Consider the following 15621-nt stretch of genomic DNA (forward strand, 5'->3'; position numbering starts at 1 on the left):
ATGCAATTTAATGTCCAGGTACAGTAAATTTAGAGGATATGGTTTATAATAAACCTATTTAGCAAAAACACATGTTCATACATAGATGGTTGCTTAGAAGGTTTGTGGTCAAACTTTGTATTGTGACAATGAAAAATTTAATAACCTTCTTTTCTTGAAATTAATAATTTTATACAAATTTTTACTTAAATTACATATTTTTCCCTCAGTAAAAAACAGTTTTTTTCTATCAAACAAGTTCCAAAAGTTCAGATAAGGAACATTTAAAGTATAATTATGAGGGGGATGAAATGATTAATAAAAAAGATTGATGAGGTGGGAATGCCATGCCACTCAAAGGGTAAAAACAGAAGTATAACAACCTTTTGTACTTCAATCAAAATCTCCAAGCAATCAAGAATACATAATAAAACATATTTTAAAAAACAGTCCAGTATGAACATAAAATTATATTTTATAATCTTCATTCTGTACCAGTTCCACATTTTATGTATCAAGAAAAGGAAAATGACATATTTTCATACTTTTCTGAACTTTTCCACTTGTTTCAATGTGTCTGGGTCCAGTTCTTGGGATACATCTTTCATCCACAGCAGAGCTCCTCTGTATTCTGTGCGTGCCTGCTCCATCCTATTAATCGTCATCAAAGTATCAGATACTGCCCTTTGACTGAACGTTGTTACTTCTTGCTTAAGACGAGACAAAGGAGTATACAAGGCTAGTCTGGTGACAGAGAGGTAAAAGTCAGAGGGTTGTACATCCCACATGCAAAACAAAAGTTTAAACCAATCACAAAGCACATGTGCTATAAAGATTAGTCAATGAATAGGACATTATCAAGATAGTTAAAGAGAGAAAGCAAATAGGACTCAAACATTCAATTTTGAATAATTAATAATGATATTTCTGTACTTCCTTTTTTAATTAAGGAAATATACAATTTTTTTTAACATTTTGGATATTAGTTAATGTATAGATAATCTGCCAAGTAATCCTGCCATTTAGAAAAGAGTTCAGAAGGTAACAGAACCTGCATTCATAAAGCACGATCCAATTCATACAAAGCCTTTCATTTGACAAGTCTTGGTTTAGAAGATCAGATAAAACGCTAGAATTACTGAGTATGGTATTCTTAGCAGGTGAGGATGGGGAAAAGTTCTTAACAAACAAAACAAATCCAACTCCTCCAGTCTGCTATTGACTTAATGGCAGTAGAGATGGACTTCTGTACTGATGTGGTGGATTTGAAATAAAGTCACTTTAGTTGAACATCATCGTTACAGGCCTGTATATTTTTCTTCTGAAATACAAAGATTTGGCTTATAGTTACTAATCACAGGAGATTCTTTGAGGTGGATAATTTTATGCTAAAATATTGTGAAATGATAAATGGAAAACAAGAATTAAGAAGAAAAAATTGAATTCCATTTAAAAGAAAAGTTCCAATGTTCTCATAGATAGTATAGTATCATAAAAGTGAAAGAGGGCTGGGCATAGTGGCGCCTGGAATCCCAGTGACTCAGGAGGCTGAGGCAGGAGGATCACAAGTTCAAAGCCAGCCTTAGCAACTTAGCAAGACCCTAAGCAACTGAGCGAGACCTTGTCTCAAAATAAAATATAAAAAGGGTTAGGGATGTGGCTCAGTGGTTAAGTGCCCGTGGGTTCAATCCCTGGTACAAAAAAAAAAAAAAAAATTGGTGAAAGAGGGCTGCTTAGTTGTAGAGCACTTGCCTATAAAAGCAAGGACCCTGGGCTTGATCCCCAGCCTTGGAAAATAAAATGTGAAAGGAAAAAATGGAGATATACATATTGTAAATGTTAGCCATTCTGTGACTCTTACATTAAATCACTTAAGAAATACAAATATAGGCCTAAAGGCTATTTCTAGAAATTAAGCAATGAAGAACATCAATTTTAAAATAGTTCTTTTTAATACAAAATTAATAATAAAGAGCTAGGCATCAAAACAATTGTATACTGCAATGTTTCTCTTTTCTTTAAATCTTTATTGGAATGATCGGTGACCTTTCCTTTCAAATATGCAAACTTAAGACATTTGTCAAAATTGTCAAATAGACTATAGATATAAACATGATGAGGGCTGAGGTTGTGGCTCAGTAGTAGAGCGCTTGCCTAGCATGTGTGAGGCACTGGGTTCGATACTCAGCACCACATATAAATATATTTTAAAAAATAAAGTCCATTGACAACTAAAAAAAACAAAAAAACAAACAAAAAAACAAACAAACAAACAAAAAAACATGATGAAAAGCCATGGGCAAACCTTTGCTTGGCAGAAGAACAGAGTGCCTTGCCAGTGGCGTCCATCATTTTGCCTGCTTGAGTTGCATCCCGTTCTGCTTGAAACTTTAGAAAGAGCCCTAGCTCATTTTCTTCCTCTGATATAACTATGGGGAAAATTATAGTATAGTTAATTGTTTCATTCTGTCATTTATTTAAAATACACACACACACACACACAAACTAAAATTCTCACATCAATAATTCTGATATTACTTGGGAATACTAAGAACTACTTGGGGAAGGAAGAAGAAAGACTTATTGTAAAAATGTAAATTCCTGAGCTTCATTTCCAAATATTCTGATTTTATATGAATGCAAATTCCTGGGCTCATTTCCAGAGATTCTGATTTTATATGTCTGGAGATATACATTTTACAAGCACTCCATATGGTTTTGTTGAAGTGAATTGATAGATCTTGCTTTGGGAAAACTGATCTTTAATGACAAAAAAGAAAAGAAAGTCAAAAGTAATACATTTTTGAATGTACAGAAATACATTTTAGGATCATTGCCTTTTACAAAGTATTTTTCCCATTTATATAGTTGTTGATTTATTAGTGACTCTTGTTCTGGCTTTGGTTTCCTGTCCTAGTATCCCAGACCCACAAATGTCCACAGTTCTGCTGCAGAAACCCTAAAAGTTGTAGACTAGCACCTATCAATAATTGTCAGTTACCAGCCTGTGAGAAATAAATCAAGAGTAAGTGTGTAGAGACTTTTGCTAATTTGACTATTTTATAGCTGTCAAATCTTTTTATTTTTATTTTTTATTTGTTCTTTTTAGATATACATAACAGTAGAGTGTATTTTGACATGTTATACATACATGGAATATAACTTCCCATTCTAGTGGTTGTATATGATGTGAAGTTACACTGATTGTGCATTCACATGTGAATATAGGAAAGTTATTCCCAATTCATTCTACAGTCTTTTAGTTGTCAAATCTAAAAATAAAAAAGTGGGGGCTGGGGTGTAGCTCAGTGGTGGAATGCATACTTAGCATGCACAAGGCCCCAAGTTCAGTGCCAAACCCACATAAAAAGAGAGAAAGTAGATTTATACTTTGTATGCTTTTAAATTTCATTTTCTAAAATTCCACTTTTACTTTATTTTACAAAAATGTCAGATTAGAAGTAAACCACAAAACAAAAAACTCGACCCTCACTACAGAGAGTTTTAGAAACACTTATCTCATATAAAGTGATCCTCTAACCACAATAAGATGGATAAGGGGAAAAGGTCATAAAATGTCCAGTTGAACAAAATCAAAGCAAATGTCATGCCTACTCTCACCTTAGTGCACTGACAGAAAAACTGAAGTTAAAATTTTAGGGAAGTCCCTGTGTTCCTCTAAGGCAGCAACAGAACTAGCCCTTTTCATCTACAGATTCCTCACTCCTGCTGCTCCTCCCTGTGATATCTACAAGGTGACTCCAGAACATGGTGGTGTAATGGGCGGGTGACTGCATGTTCTCCCGTATCCTCTTTAATAAAACAATCTTTCATATTATGAACAACTCACCTGATCCACAGTGGATGGGATCTGGGCAAGTCATGTTAATTTAATATCCTGATTAATTGTGAGATGCACATTTCCTTTGAATCAGAATTTTATAAATGTACCTCAGTGAAAACTACTAGAAAAAATACTCATTTTTGTATGATGATTCAGAAAGATCTCTGAGAAACTAGTATACTTCATTATCAAGTATAACCATCACTGAGTTTTACATTTATCAGTGCAGAAAAGCAGGGAGTAAGACTGAATCCCTGCTGTCTGTGTGTTGGGGCCTGTCTGCAACATCTACAGAGATCCCACCCTGATATGTTCTTCCCCTAGTCAAGTAATTCCCATAAAGATTTATAACACTGGAGGTTGGGGTACAGCTCAGCCATGGAGCGCATTCTGAGCATGTATCATGAAGTCCTAGAGATTCCATCCCCAGCATCAAAAAAAAAAAAAAAAAAAAAGATTTATAGTATTGTATGAATCTACTGCTTATGCCTGATGTTATTCCCATATTGTCTGAGGTCAGTCCTGACAGAAGATATATTAATATTAGAGTCTCCAAGAAAACACATATTTATATACAACTTCAAGGAGAGAAAGTACATAATGAATTCCGTATATGTGTAATCTCTTGCTTATTCTGAAATGTTCTACTAGAGTGCTAAAAGATCTAGTGATTTCAGGGCAAAATTCAAGACAAACAAACTTTCTAATGTTTCCTGACATCACTTTTGTCATAAGACTTCCTTGGTCCAATGGCTGTAACAGATTTTAATTGCTTGGTAAAATATATGATGCTCAATAATCTGACCCCAAACTTCCTTCGCTCCTTTATTCCCCTAGTAATCTCAGTTAAAAACTCTTCTGCCCATGCAGGCTGTTCTCATTCCTTAAGTTCATTCCCTAGACTCCAAATTTTTTCTCCATATATTCAATTCTATAAACCCTTGAAGTTTTACCTCAATTCCCATTTTTAGAGTTGCATTGCTCTGTTCCACAGTTATTTTTCACTTATAGGAATTCAGAGTCATGTCTTTATAGTGAATTCAATTATACACTATTTGTAACATCTCTTATTTTGTTACAAAAAGTTGTTTCTCCAACTATTTCCTTGAGAAAAGTACATAGCCTTGCACATAGCAGGTACTCATAAAATCCTTGAGTAATTATGCCATACTGAATATCTGTTTCTTTCTCAGGTGCTGGTGATTGAACCCAGGGCCTTATGCCTACTAGGTAAGCACTCTACCAGTGAGCCACATCTTCAGCCCTGGATTTCTGTATTTAATGGGACAGTACATGAGCTTTAATTATAATGTGGTAAGATTACCTTACGTAGCTTCATGAGAAATCATTCATTCATTGAGCAAATATTTATTGAGTCCTGAGTAAATTCTAGACATTGTTTCTAGGCTTTAGGGACACAGAAATAAAATAGACAAAGTCCTGTCCTTAAGGAGAGCATATCCTATTGGTGAGAAGAAAAACAATGGATAAATAAAGAATGTTAAATATTGTTAATTGGACAGGGAGTTATGAGGGAGAAAGGGTATTGCATTTTAGATATGGGGTTCAGGGAATCCCTCAATGCAAAGATGACATTTGGCCATACCTAAGGAAGGTTAGGGAACCCACTTGTGCAGATATGCCTGCTGTGAAAGAGATCAATATAGTTCAGTAAGACAGGTTTTAGGAAATGTGATCAGAGAGGTAACCAGGATCATAGGGGTAGCCCTATCCAGTAAGCCACTGTAATTATGCAGGAAAAAACATCCAAGGACTGAGTTCCAACCTGAAGAGGTCAAGGGGAGAGAAGAATCCAGCAAAAGCAGGATGAGAAGGAAAGAAGTTTAAGAAGAAAACCAGGGAAGTGTGGTGCCCGGAAGTAGAGTGCAGAGTGTATCAAGCAGCGGATAATATTCAACTGTGTTAGGTGATATGATAAGCCAAGTAAGGACTGAGAATTGGTCATTGAACTTAGCTCTTCAAAACCTTCACAAGAGAAATTTAGTGGAGTGGTAGGGGTGAAAAGAGTATACAATAAAGCAAAGGGAGAGGATTAGACTGCACACAGTTATGCCAAATTTTTCTGTAAGAGGAACAGAGGAATGGGGTAACTGAGGGTAAGTGGGGGTCAAGAAAGAAGGCTTTTAAGTGATGAAAGCAAATCTACTTAAGACTCTGGGCAAGAAACTGAATATCAGCTGGGTGAGATGATACACACCTGTAGTCTCAACTACTTGGAAGGCTGAGGCAGAAGGATCACAAATTCCATGCCGATCTGAGAAATTTAGTGAGACCACATCTCAAAATTTAAACAGGGTTGGGATGAAGTTCAGAGGTAAGAGGACATGTCTAGTATGTGTGAGGCACTAGGTTCAATCCCCAAAACTTAAAAATATTAAAAAATTAAAAAAGAAAACTGAACATCACTTTTGAATATGTGTCAAGGATTCAATGAACTAGAGAAGATGAGTACTAAAGATTTTGAGAACAGATCACCATAAATGTTTATATTTTGCCATTAAAAACTGCTCACAAAGTAGTTCAATATACTACTTTTCCATTAAATGACTCATTTTCAAAAACACAAACTAGGGGACTAGGGATATAGCTCAGTTGGTAGAGTGCTTGCTTTGCATGCACAAGGTCCTAGGTTCAATCCCCAGCACCACATACACACACACAAAAATACAAACTAGGGGAGTGATATTGAGTAAATTATATTATTATATTGTGTGCATGTACAAATATGTAACAACAAATTCTACCATTATGTTCAACTATAATGCACCAACAAAAAATGTGGAAAAATGCAAACTAATATTAATTTTCAATGGGAATTATCAGGTACCCATGATGTCATACCATTAAGTCTTAGCTGATATTTCTCTACTATCTTCAGAAGTTCAGTGCACGTCTCTTGAATGGAGTGAAAAACCTTGAAATATAAATTTTATTAGGACAACTTAAAGAACCATAAACAAATACAATTTATAAGAACTTCAAAAGTGAAATATTATGTCTATATTACAAATAGTATATCTATTTTCCTTGACTATGACATATTTTAGTTTTGGTTTTACTTTTGATATAAAAAACACATTTGGATTTCACCCATTGGATTTGCAAAAATGATAATAAATACACGGGATAAATCTGTGGAATTTATCCTCCTCTCAGTTCCGATTATCTAAAACCAAATAAAATGTATCCAATATACACCCAACTACAGATGAAAAGAGTATAACCTTAAAATGTGTTAACTCTGAATATAGCTTTTTCTAACATTGGTATAAGCAAAACAGTTCAGTAAACTCTTACTATAAAAATCACATATTATAAGCTCAGGTGTACTGTTACATATATGGTTAAGATAACAATAATATCCTGTGCATTTCAGAGAGCTATAAGAAAGGATTTGAAAGTTTCACCATAAAGAAATGATAAATGTTTGAGAAAATAAATATGTTCATATTGATTTAAACATTATGATATATATACATATATCCAGAATTACATGGTACCCTATTAGAATAAATAATTTTATGTTTTTATGTATCAGTTAAAATTAAATTTAAAATTTAAAATAACATTTAATGTCAAATATAAATTGCTTTTGGATTATTTTTGTTTGAATTTTCTATGGATATTAATTCTTTCATTACCATAGTTGCTAACTGCTAACAGAAAAGAAATAAATATTCCAGTAGACTTTCACTTGAAAGTTAAGCATGTGAAAACCTGAGATGAAAATACATTGTACACATGATATAACTCTTCACACATCTCTATAAATTTAGGTTTTCCCAGATAAATAAGCCGGCATGAGTTTCAGAGTGCAATCTTGTTCTCTCAAAGTCTTCTTACACTGAAGAATTTTATGATGCTTTGTTCAAAAGACCTTGGCACTGTGTTGTAATATCAAGCCCTAACCTTTTGATTATCAGATAAGCTCCCAATATCAAATAACCTGCATATTCTATCTCTGGTCCAACTTAGCTGTAATTTAGATACCTGATCAAATCCAGGGAATATTAATAATAAGCATGAAAATCCTGCATGGAAAAAATAATTACTTTTCCATGTAAGTTTAGATATGTGTGAATTGAATTTGGAAACTGGTCTTGGCAATTTTAAATATGTTTTAATGCATATGGAAAAAGAGTAGAAAAGAATACCCAAAAGACAGTTCTCCTAGGATGAAGTGATTAGGGTTGATTTTTCCCCCAGAATTCTTTGCAAGTATTATGTACTATTGCCTTTTATTTTTACAATGAAAATATTTCTTATTCTTTAAAAGATAGTGTAAATGTGGGAGAAAGTTCTTGACTGACTCCAAATATCTGTCTAATGGACAAATTTATAATAACTATATGTCATCCATAGATTTCCTAGCAATGTAAAACACTACAAAAACATCTACTCCTGTAGGAGTATTATGTAGAAAAAGTGACAATTTCCCTTTGTGTTAAAACATACACTACTGTATACTCCAGTATAATAAGGTCTCTTCATTTTTCCACATTTATTACTAGTAATAGAGGCTGAGTCAGGAGGATCATGAGTTCAAAGCCAGCCTTAGCAAAAGCAAGGCACTAAGCAACTCAGTGAGACCCTGTCTCTAAATAAAATACAAAATAGGGCTGGGGATGTGGCTCAGTGGTTGAGTGCCCTGAATTCAATCCCCGGTACCCCCCAAAAATAGTTATTACTGGGCTGGGGATATAGCTCAGTTGGTAGAGTGTTTGCCTCACAAGCACAAGGCCATATGTTCAATCCCCAGCACTGAAAAAAAAAAAATTATTACTAGTAAGAGGAATACTTTTTAACACAAATAGTAAAAGCTTGCTCATCATCTGTTTCCGTATTTGTTATGACAATGATATGTTTATTTATTTATTTATTCGCAGAATTTAAATAATAGAACAAGATCTATTTAATTAGACATATGTTTTTGAGTATCCCAACATAATGGTTAGATTCTAAGCATAACAGAACCCCTGCCTGGAAATATTTTTAAGAGTCATCTTAAATTAGCATATGTACATGAAATTAGTAATCTAAACTTAAAAATCCAGACTTATTCATTAATTTACATGAGGTTCTTTTATTAGCTTACTTACTTAAAAGTATAAAACATTCACAGATAAGCTGTTTCAGGGCAATTATTCCTTTTATTTAAAATGAAAAACCAAGCTAAAAAAGGTATTGTACTGGAGTTGTTACTCAGTGGTAGAGTGCTTGCCTAGTATGTGTGAGGCACAGGGTTCGATCCTTAGCACCACATAAAATAAATAAATAACATAAAGATTTGATTTAATAAATAAATAAATAAGTAATAAAAAGGTATTATGAACTACTTTAATAACTTTATTCCTTAATAGAAAAATTCTTATTTTTATTCACTATTTGATTTTAATTAATTTATTTCAGTGAGACATAAGAGTTCACATCAAAGTACTATAAAATATTACTATACTGTATATAACACTTTATATATTGTATAGATGAAATATATATATATATATATATATTTCCAATTGGGAATTTAATTCATTAATATTTAGCTTAAAAAACTATAATATGGATGTCAGAGAAATTACTTAATTCATGATTTACCTAATTTAAATTATTTGTTCTACAAATTCTTCAATTATGGAAGATTGTAACCTCTTATCCAGAAGCTCTGATTGACAGTCAACTACAAATAAATGCTCTATGACAAAATTTGCCTTTATCCTCTTAAGTTCTTTGGTATGAAAGCTTGTCACAGACCCCCTTGGAGTCCCAAAAAGTAACCAGTTAAATTTACCTCAAGTTTAGCATCCAGTTCAGCATCAGATGCCACCACATGCTCATCTTCTTTTTTTCCTGTTGCTTTAATGAAGACCTGTTTAGTTTTCCAGTATTTTTTTTGCATTCTGCTGACTACTGACTGGTTATCTTCTGATCTGTGTTGTCCAAAGGAATCCATGGAATAACTTAAATAAAGAGACTAAAATTAAGTGAGTTTTTTTGGTTTGTGTTTTTTTTTTTTTTTGGTACTGTGGATAGAACGTAGAAGCACTTAACCACTGAGCCGCATCCCCAGCCCTTTTTTAATTTTGAGACAGAGTCTCACTAAGTTGCTTAGGGCCTTATGAAATAGCTAACACTGGCCTCAAACTTGTGATCCTCCTGCCTCAGCATCCTGAACCACTAGGATTACATTCATACACCACTGAGCCCAGCAAAACTAAGTTTTTAAAAAAAACTTCTCAATAAATTTTTTTTTTTTGGGTGCTGGGGTTCGAACCCAGGGCCTTGTGCTTACAAGGCAAGCACTCTACCGACTGAGCTATCTCCCCAGCCCCTCAATAAATTATTTAATTAGTCAAATCTAATTGATAAACTGAAAAAGATTATTAAGTATAATATTGATGCTCACAAATATGCTAATGCTTTCTTTGTATGGCTTCAATTAGTTATAATTATAACTTGAAAAGGGAACAGGCAAAAAGATTAATAATACATTAATTTTGGTTGGGTAACAAAGGTGATAAAAGTTATAATTATGCTAGAAATAATTCTATTTATTTCACCAATCTTTACTGGTAGACATTTATTAGCATCTAAATTTTGCTTTTCTATTAATACTGAAAAATGAAGACACTTGTGTACATGCCTTTATTTATTACTATCATTTCCTCAGGAAAACTTCCTGTAGTTATAACTGCTATGTCAGATGAATACAATTTAATAAATATTCTCAGATATGTAAAGATTCAGATATATTAACGATCACTCTAAGAAATACTCTAATATTCAGGGGCTGGGGTTGTCGCTTAGTGGTACAGTGCTTGCCTAGCATGTGTGAGGCAATGGGTTCGATCGTCAGCACCATATATAAATAAATGAATATAATAAAGATCTATCAACATCTAAAAAAAAAGAAACACTCTAATATCCAATAAGCCAACAAAAATAAAAACCTTAGATATACAGAGGTGTATATTATAAAAGAAACAGAAATGGACATCACAAACCATCAACATAAAAACTGATGTCTAAGTAATTGTTCTTAACATAGCATGGTGATACACATAAGGAAATGCAATTGTGAAAAACTTTCTTAACAAGATGTTAAAAAAAAAAAAGGAGGAATAACAACAATTTGATTCTAAAGCCTACCGTTATTTCAATAAACTGGTAATAGGAACAAAAGGGAGGTTTGTGACTCATTCATCACTTTCAGGAGCATCAACAGATCTATTGTATTCCATGTGTGGGTAAAGAAGTAGCATTTAATTTTCTTTTTATTTTGAAGTTCTTAATAATAAAATAAAAATAGAATGTCTAATTTTTAAGTTACTAGGGGGCAAGCAAACGAGGAAGAAAAACTTCAGAAAAAAGCAAAAGCCAGAGTAGTAAAAACAGGAGTAAGGAAACATAACAAAATCAAGGTGCTAGAATACAAACAATATTATTTAAACGACAACTTCAAACTTCCCTTTAAATACAAGGAGTCTAAAATAATTTTAAAAATTAAAAAAAAACTAATCATATGCTATTTGAGATCCACCTAAAATTAAATGTCAGAGAAGGAATAAAAGTAGATGTGGGTTAAGATATACCAAATAAATACAAAGAAAATTAAATTAGAATAGCCATACTAATATCAGACAAAGTATATTTAAATTAAAAGCATAAAACAGCACAAAGATGACCTATAAAGTCCATAGGTGGCAGCTTTTCCACATACCTCCAGGTATCCTCCTCTGGCTGTCCTACTTGGTTCCTGGGCAGTATAGACAGTCACCGTTTAATTGCTGGTCCTTTTATGCTATTCTAGATAACTTGGCTGGGCATAATCTGAGAAAAGAGAAAGATGGGTACATAGGAGGCTTGGATTGGATGTATTACCCTGTTCTGACACACAGAGTCTTGAGGGAAACTTCCATCTTCCCCTCTCTCATCCAATTTCTGTCTTTCAGTTTCCTCTCCAGATTTTATAAGTTATTGGCATGAGAATCGGCCCAATTGTATGACAAACTGCTGATCTCTTCTACTAAGCTGACTGCAGGCTTAGGCCCAACCAGTTAAGAAGACAAAATGCCAAGGAGTATTGGGAGAACCACCCCTACATCAACTTCCATGTTGATATAGCTCAAACAATATATTCCTGTCCCCTCACCATTCTCTCATCTCCTTCACGAGAGTGAAAGAGTACCTTGTCTGACTGGAAATTTGAGAAAAATGAACTTGACTCCTCCTTTCTCTCTGAAAGTTATGGTACCTTCAATGAGTACACATTTCCTGGCAAGGTCAAGAGAGTAGCTGGGAGGGCAAATCTGCAGAAGCTGAGATTTGTGTATTTGTGGTTTTTAACTAAGGTCATTGTTAAATCTGCTTGCACTAGGGGTGGGTTAGGCAGAAATCAAAGTCCTGCTGGGTTAAGATATCAGATATCAGTGTTCAAGGCTGGCAGAACTACCTGAAATTTAGGAGTTTTATCTTGAAGAGAAAGCCAATGAGGAAGTGATCTTCAAAACCTGTATACAAAGTCTTCCCTGAGTTGTGCTGATTACTAAATCAGTAGGTGATAGAGGAGACACCGGGGGTCCTGGCAAAAAGTCAGCCACTGAAAGACGAAATAGTTAAGTGGAGATTTCAGCAGCTCTAACTACAGAGAAGACAGAGTTGAGAGTTTGAGTTCAGCCAACTTCCTTCTAAAACAAAACTTTTTAATAGAAACAAAATATCTGCAAATACATCATTCAAAATGCCAAGTAGTCAATCAAAAACCACTAGACATACAAATATGAAAAAGGTGACCCCATCTCCAGGAAAAATAGCAGTCAAGCAACTCACTTTTTTTTTTCCCTTCAGTGCTAGGGATTGAACCCAGGGCCTTGTGCTTGCAAGGCAAGTACTTTACCAACTGAGCTATATCCCCAGCCCCTTAATGGCCCACTTTTGCTGAGGCTGGCTTTCAACTCTAGATCCTCCTGTCAGCCTTCTGAGTCACTGGGATTACAAGCAAGCACCACTGTGCCCCACTCTGGTTAAAAGTTTAGTAACTGTAATTAATAATTGAGTGGATAGGCTTAGGAACAAACTGAAGATAGCAGAAGAAGTGAAGTTGGATATGATTTTTTTTTTAAATTTCCAATTTGAAAAAGAGAGAGATGGTGGGGCAGAAGGAGGCGGGAAGGAGAAAGATAGAATAGGGCAGGAAAACATTCAAAGAACTAAAACATCCCCCCAAAAATGAATGAATGCTGGGGGCCACCTAAGAACTGTGTGAGAACTGAAGGATGTTTGAGGCATTAGGCAGGAAAGTCACTGTCCTGGAAACTCCCAGACAGAAACTCCCTGGTGTGAGACAGCCCACTTTACGCTGGCACCCTGACCTGCTCACAGCTCAAGTTCAAATACAGAGTGTAGCTGCCAAGCACCAATCAACCTGTTTAGACCCCTAGACACGGAGAAATAAGCACTGAAACAAAACTCCTCCCACTGAAATCTGAGCCTTTGACTTTCTCCCCCTTAAATAAAGAACTGGGCCTTTTTCAGTTGTTCAGTTGCAGTTCCTATCAGGACTGGAAGACCCATCAGGTGCTCTGCTTTTTAAATCTAGTCTTTGGTTTTGTCTTATTTCTTACTAATTATTTCAGACTTTTATTTTCCCAGGCAGCTCACTGAGCAGGAACCTGCTCTGTTGGGGTGCTGGCTACCCCATCATAAATGACTTTAACTTAGAGATGCAATGAACTGAGCAAACCCTAGGCAGGGTACACAAGAAAATCACAAATAGGTGCCTCATACACAAAATGTTGAAATCTAAGGATATATATACATATATAAACAGCAAAGGAGATCTATCTTGAAAACAAACAACAACAAAAAAAACTGGCACTAATTACACACAGAGAAACAAAATTACAAACGAAAGGTGAGTTCTTGACAAAAACAACAAAGTTAGAATAAATAGGACATATTTAAGGTATTAGAAAGAAAAAATCTGCTACTCATAATTCTACATCTGTTGAAATAGCCTTTGAAAATAAAGCTTCTCTTGGGACACCCCTCCCTTTGGAAACTTGCTTTCTTTCTATTACTCTAATAAATCCTATCAGCTTGCTCTCAAAGTAAATAAAATTTAAAATAAGAGCAAAATAAGAACATTTTCAGATAAAGACCTGAGAGAATTCATGGTCAGAGTACTTTCAGAAATGCTGATAGTCAGGCTAGTTGTGGTATAGTTCAGAGGTAGAGTGCTTGCCTAGTATGCACGAGGTCCTGGGTATGATTCCTTGCACCTCAAAAAGAAAGAAATGCTAACAATTTATCAAGAATGAATAAATAAGAAAATGTAGTATATGCAATACTATTGGTCCACAAAAAAGAAATTCTTTTGTGACAACATGAGCAAACCTGGAATGTGGGGGACGAGACCCGGGGCCCAGGGTTCCGCCAGATGCATCTAAGATGGTGACTGGCAGAGAGCCAAAGGGCGTGCTGAATGCGCCTTGAGAAAAACAGGAAGCGTTTACCATTGGCTGTATGATAATTGGTTCAGTCGCCTAGCGCGTGGACAGATATATCTTACATGTATGCTTGAGCTCGTGCTCGCTTGACCTTTAATAGGATTGGATGGACATATCTGGTTACAATTGCTTTTGCTTATGCATGAGACTGCTTATATATTGAGGGTGTTATCCAAATAAAGCGGAAGCGTCCCTCTGGTCCGCGGCAAGCGGCACTGGAGGACATCATACTAAGTGAAATAAGGCAGGCACAGCTGACAAATACAGCAGTATAGCATCTTCCAAGCTTTCCAATTCTATTTCTGTCATCAAATTGAATTTTCCTCTGACCTTTATGCCTCCATCTTGTCAAGACCCTTATAATCCTTAGCACCAGAAGAATGTCCCCATCTAAAGATCCCTAATCATATCTGTAAAGTCTCTTTTGCCAGAGATGACGGGTTCACAGATTTCAGAAATTAGCACAGGCACATCTTTGGAAGGTAATTATTCTGGTTACTACCCTCTATTAATTTTCACCCTTATTCAGCAAAAAGACAAACTCAAGTAAATTCCTCAGGAAAGGCAGTTGGAAGATAAACTGCCGAAGTCCTTGTATGCCTGTAAATGGCTTTATTCTTCTCTTTTATTTAAGAACTGGAGGAAGGTCTTTTCCCATTGTGTTCTAACATTGGTTCATGAAGGAAATTTTTTTTTAAAGCAACTTACATTTATTCTTTCATTGTTAAAGTATCTAACATTTTGAAATGTAGGCAGTGCCATCCTTTCTCTGAAAGGTCTATGGAAGTTCTTTTCTTGCTTCTTCTGGAGTTTGGCATTCCTTGATATTTCTTGGTTTATAGATACATTATTACATGTATTCCCTATTTGTGTGTCTAAAGTTCCCTTTTAATGTAAGGATATCATTCATATGGAGGTAGGTTCCACTTTCATCCAGAAAGATCTTGTCTTTATTTGATCAAATCTGCAAAGGCCCAATTTCATGAAGGGAATTTTTAAAAAAATTTTGTAGTTGCAGATGGACAGCATGTCTTTATTTATTTTTATGAGGTGCTAAGGATTGAACCCAGTGCCTCACATGTGCTAGGCAAGCACTCTGCCACTGAGCTACAGCTACAGCCCTTGTAATGGGAATTTTTCTGCTAGTCTGATTATCGTTTCTTTGAAGGTGATCTGTATTATTTCTCTAGAAGTTTTCAGGATCTACTTTTTGTTCTCAGAGGTTTGAAATTTCATGATTTATTTATATTTTCTCTGAAGCAAATCACTTCA

General features: G+C 34.9%; 1 protein-coding gene across 5 annotated transcripts in view; it reads right to left on the bottom strand.

Moving 5' to 3' along the window:
- Positions 1 to 15621, bottom strand: part of Ica1l (islet cell autoantigen 1 like) — a 60213-nt gene that overhangs the window by 30667 nt on the left and 13925 nt on the right. For 4 of the 5 annotated variants that reach the window (XM_047547460.1, XM_047547459.1, XM_047547456.1 and 1 more), the window contains exons 2-6: positions 11562 to 11671; positions 9633 to 9801; positions 6686 to 6758; positions 2285 to 2408; positions 525 to 723 (exon numbers count right to left, since the gene is read on the bottom strand). In XM_047547460.1, coding sequence (XP_047403416.1) covers positions 525 to 723; positions 2285 to 2408; positions 6686 to 6758; positions 9633 to 9794 — 558 coding nt within the window. In that variant the 5' untranslated portion in view covers positions 9795 to 9801; positions 11562 to 11671. Of the gene's footprint in view, positions 1 to 524; positions 724 to 2284; positions 2409 to 6685; positions 6759 to 9632; positions 9816 to 11561; positions 11672 to 15621 lie in introns of all 5 variants that reach the window. The other variant, XM_047547458.1, reaches the window with a different exon arrangement.

Source organism: Sciurus carolinensis, chromosome 3 (assembly GCF_902686445.1).
Source record: "Sciurus carolinensis chromosome 3, mSciCar1.2, whole genome shotgun sequence".
NCBI classification, from domain to species: Eukaryota; Metazoa; Chordata; class Mammalia; order Rodentia; family Sciuridae; genus Sciurus; species Sciurus carolinensis.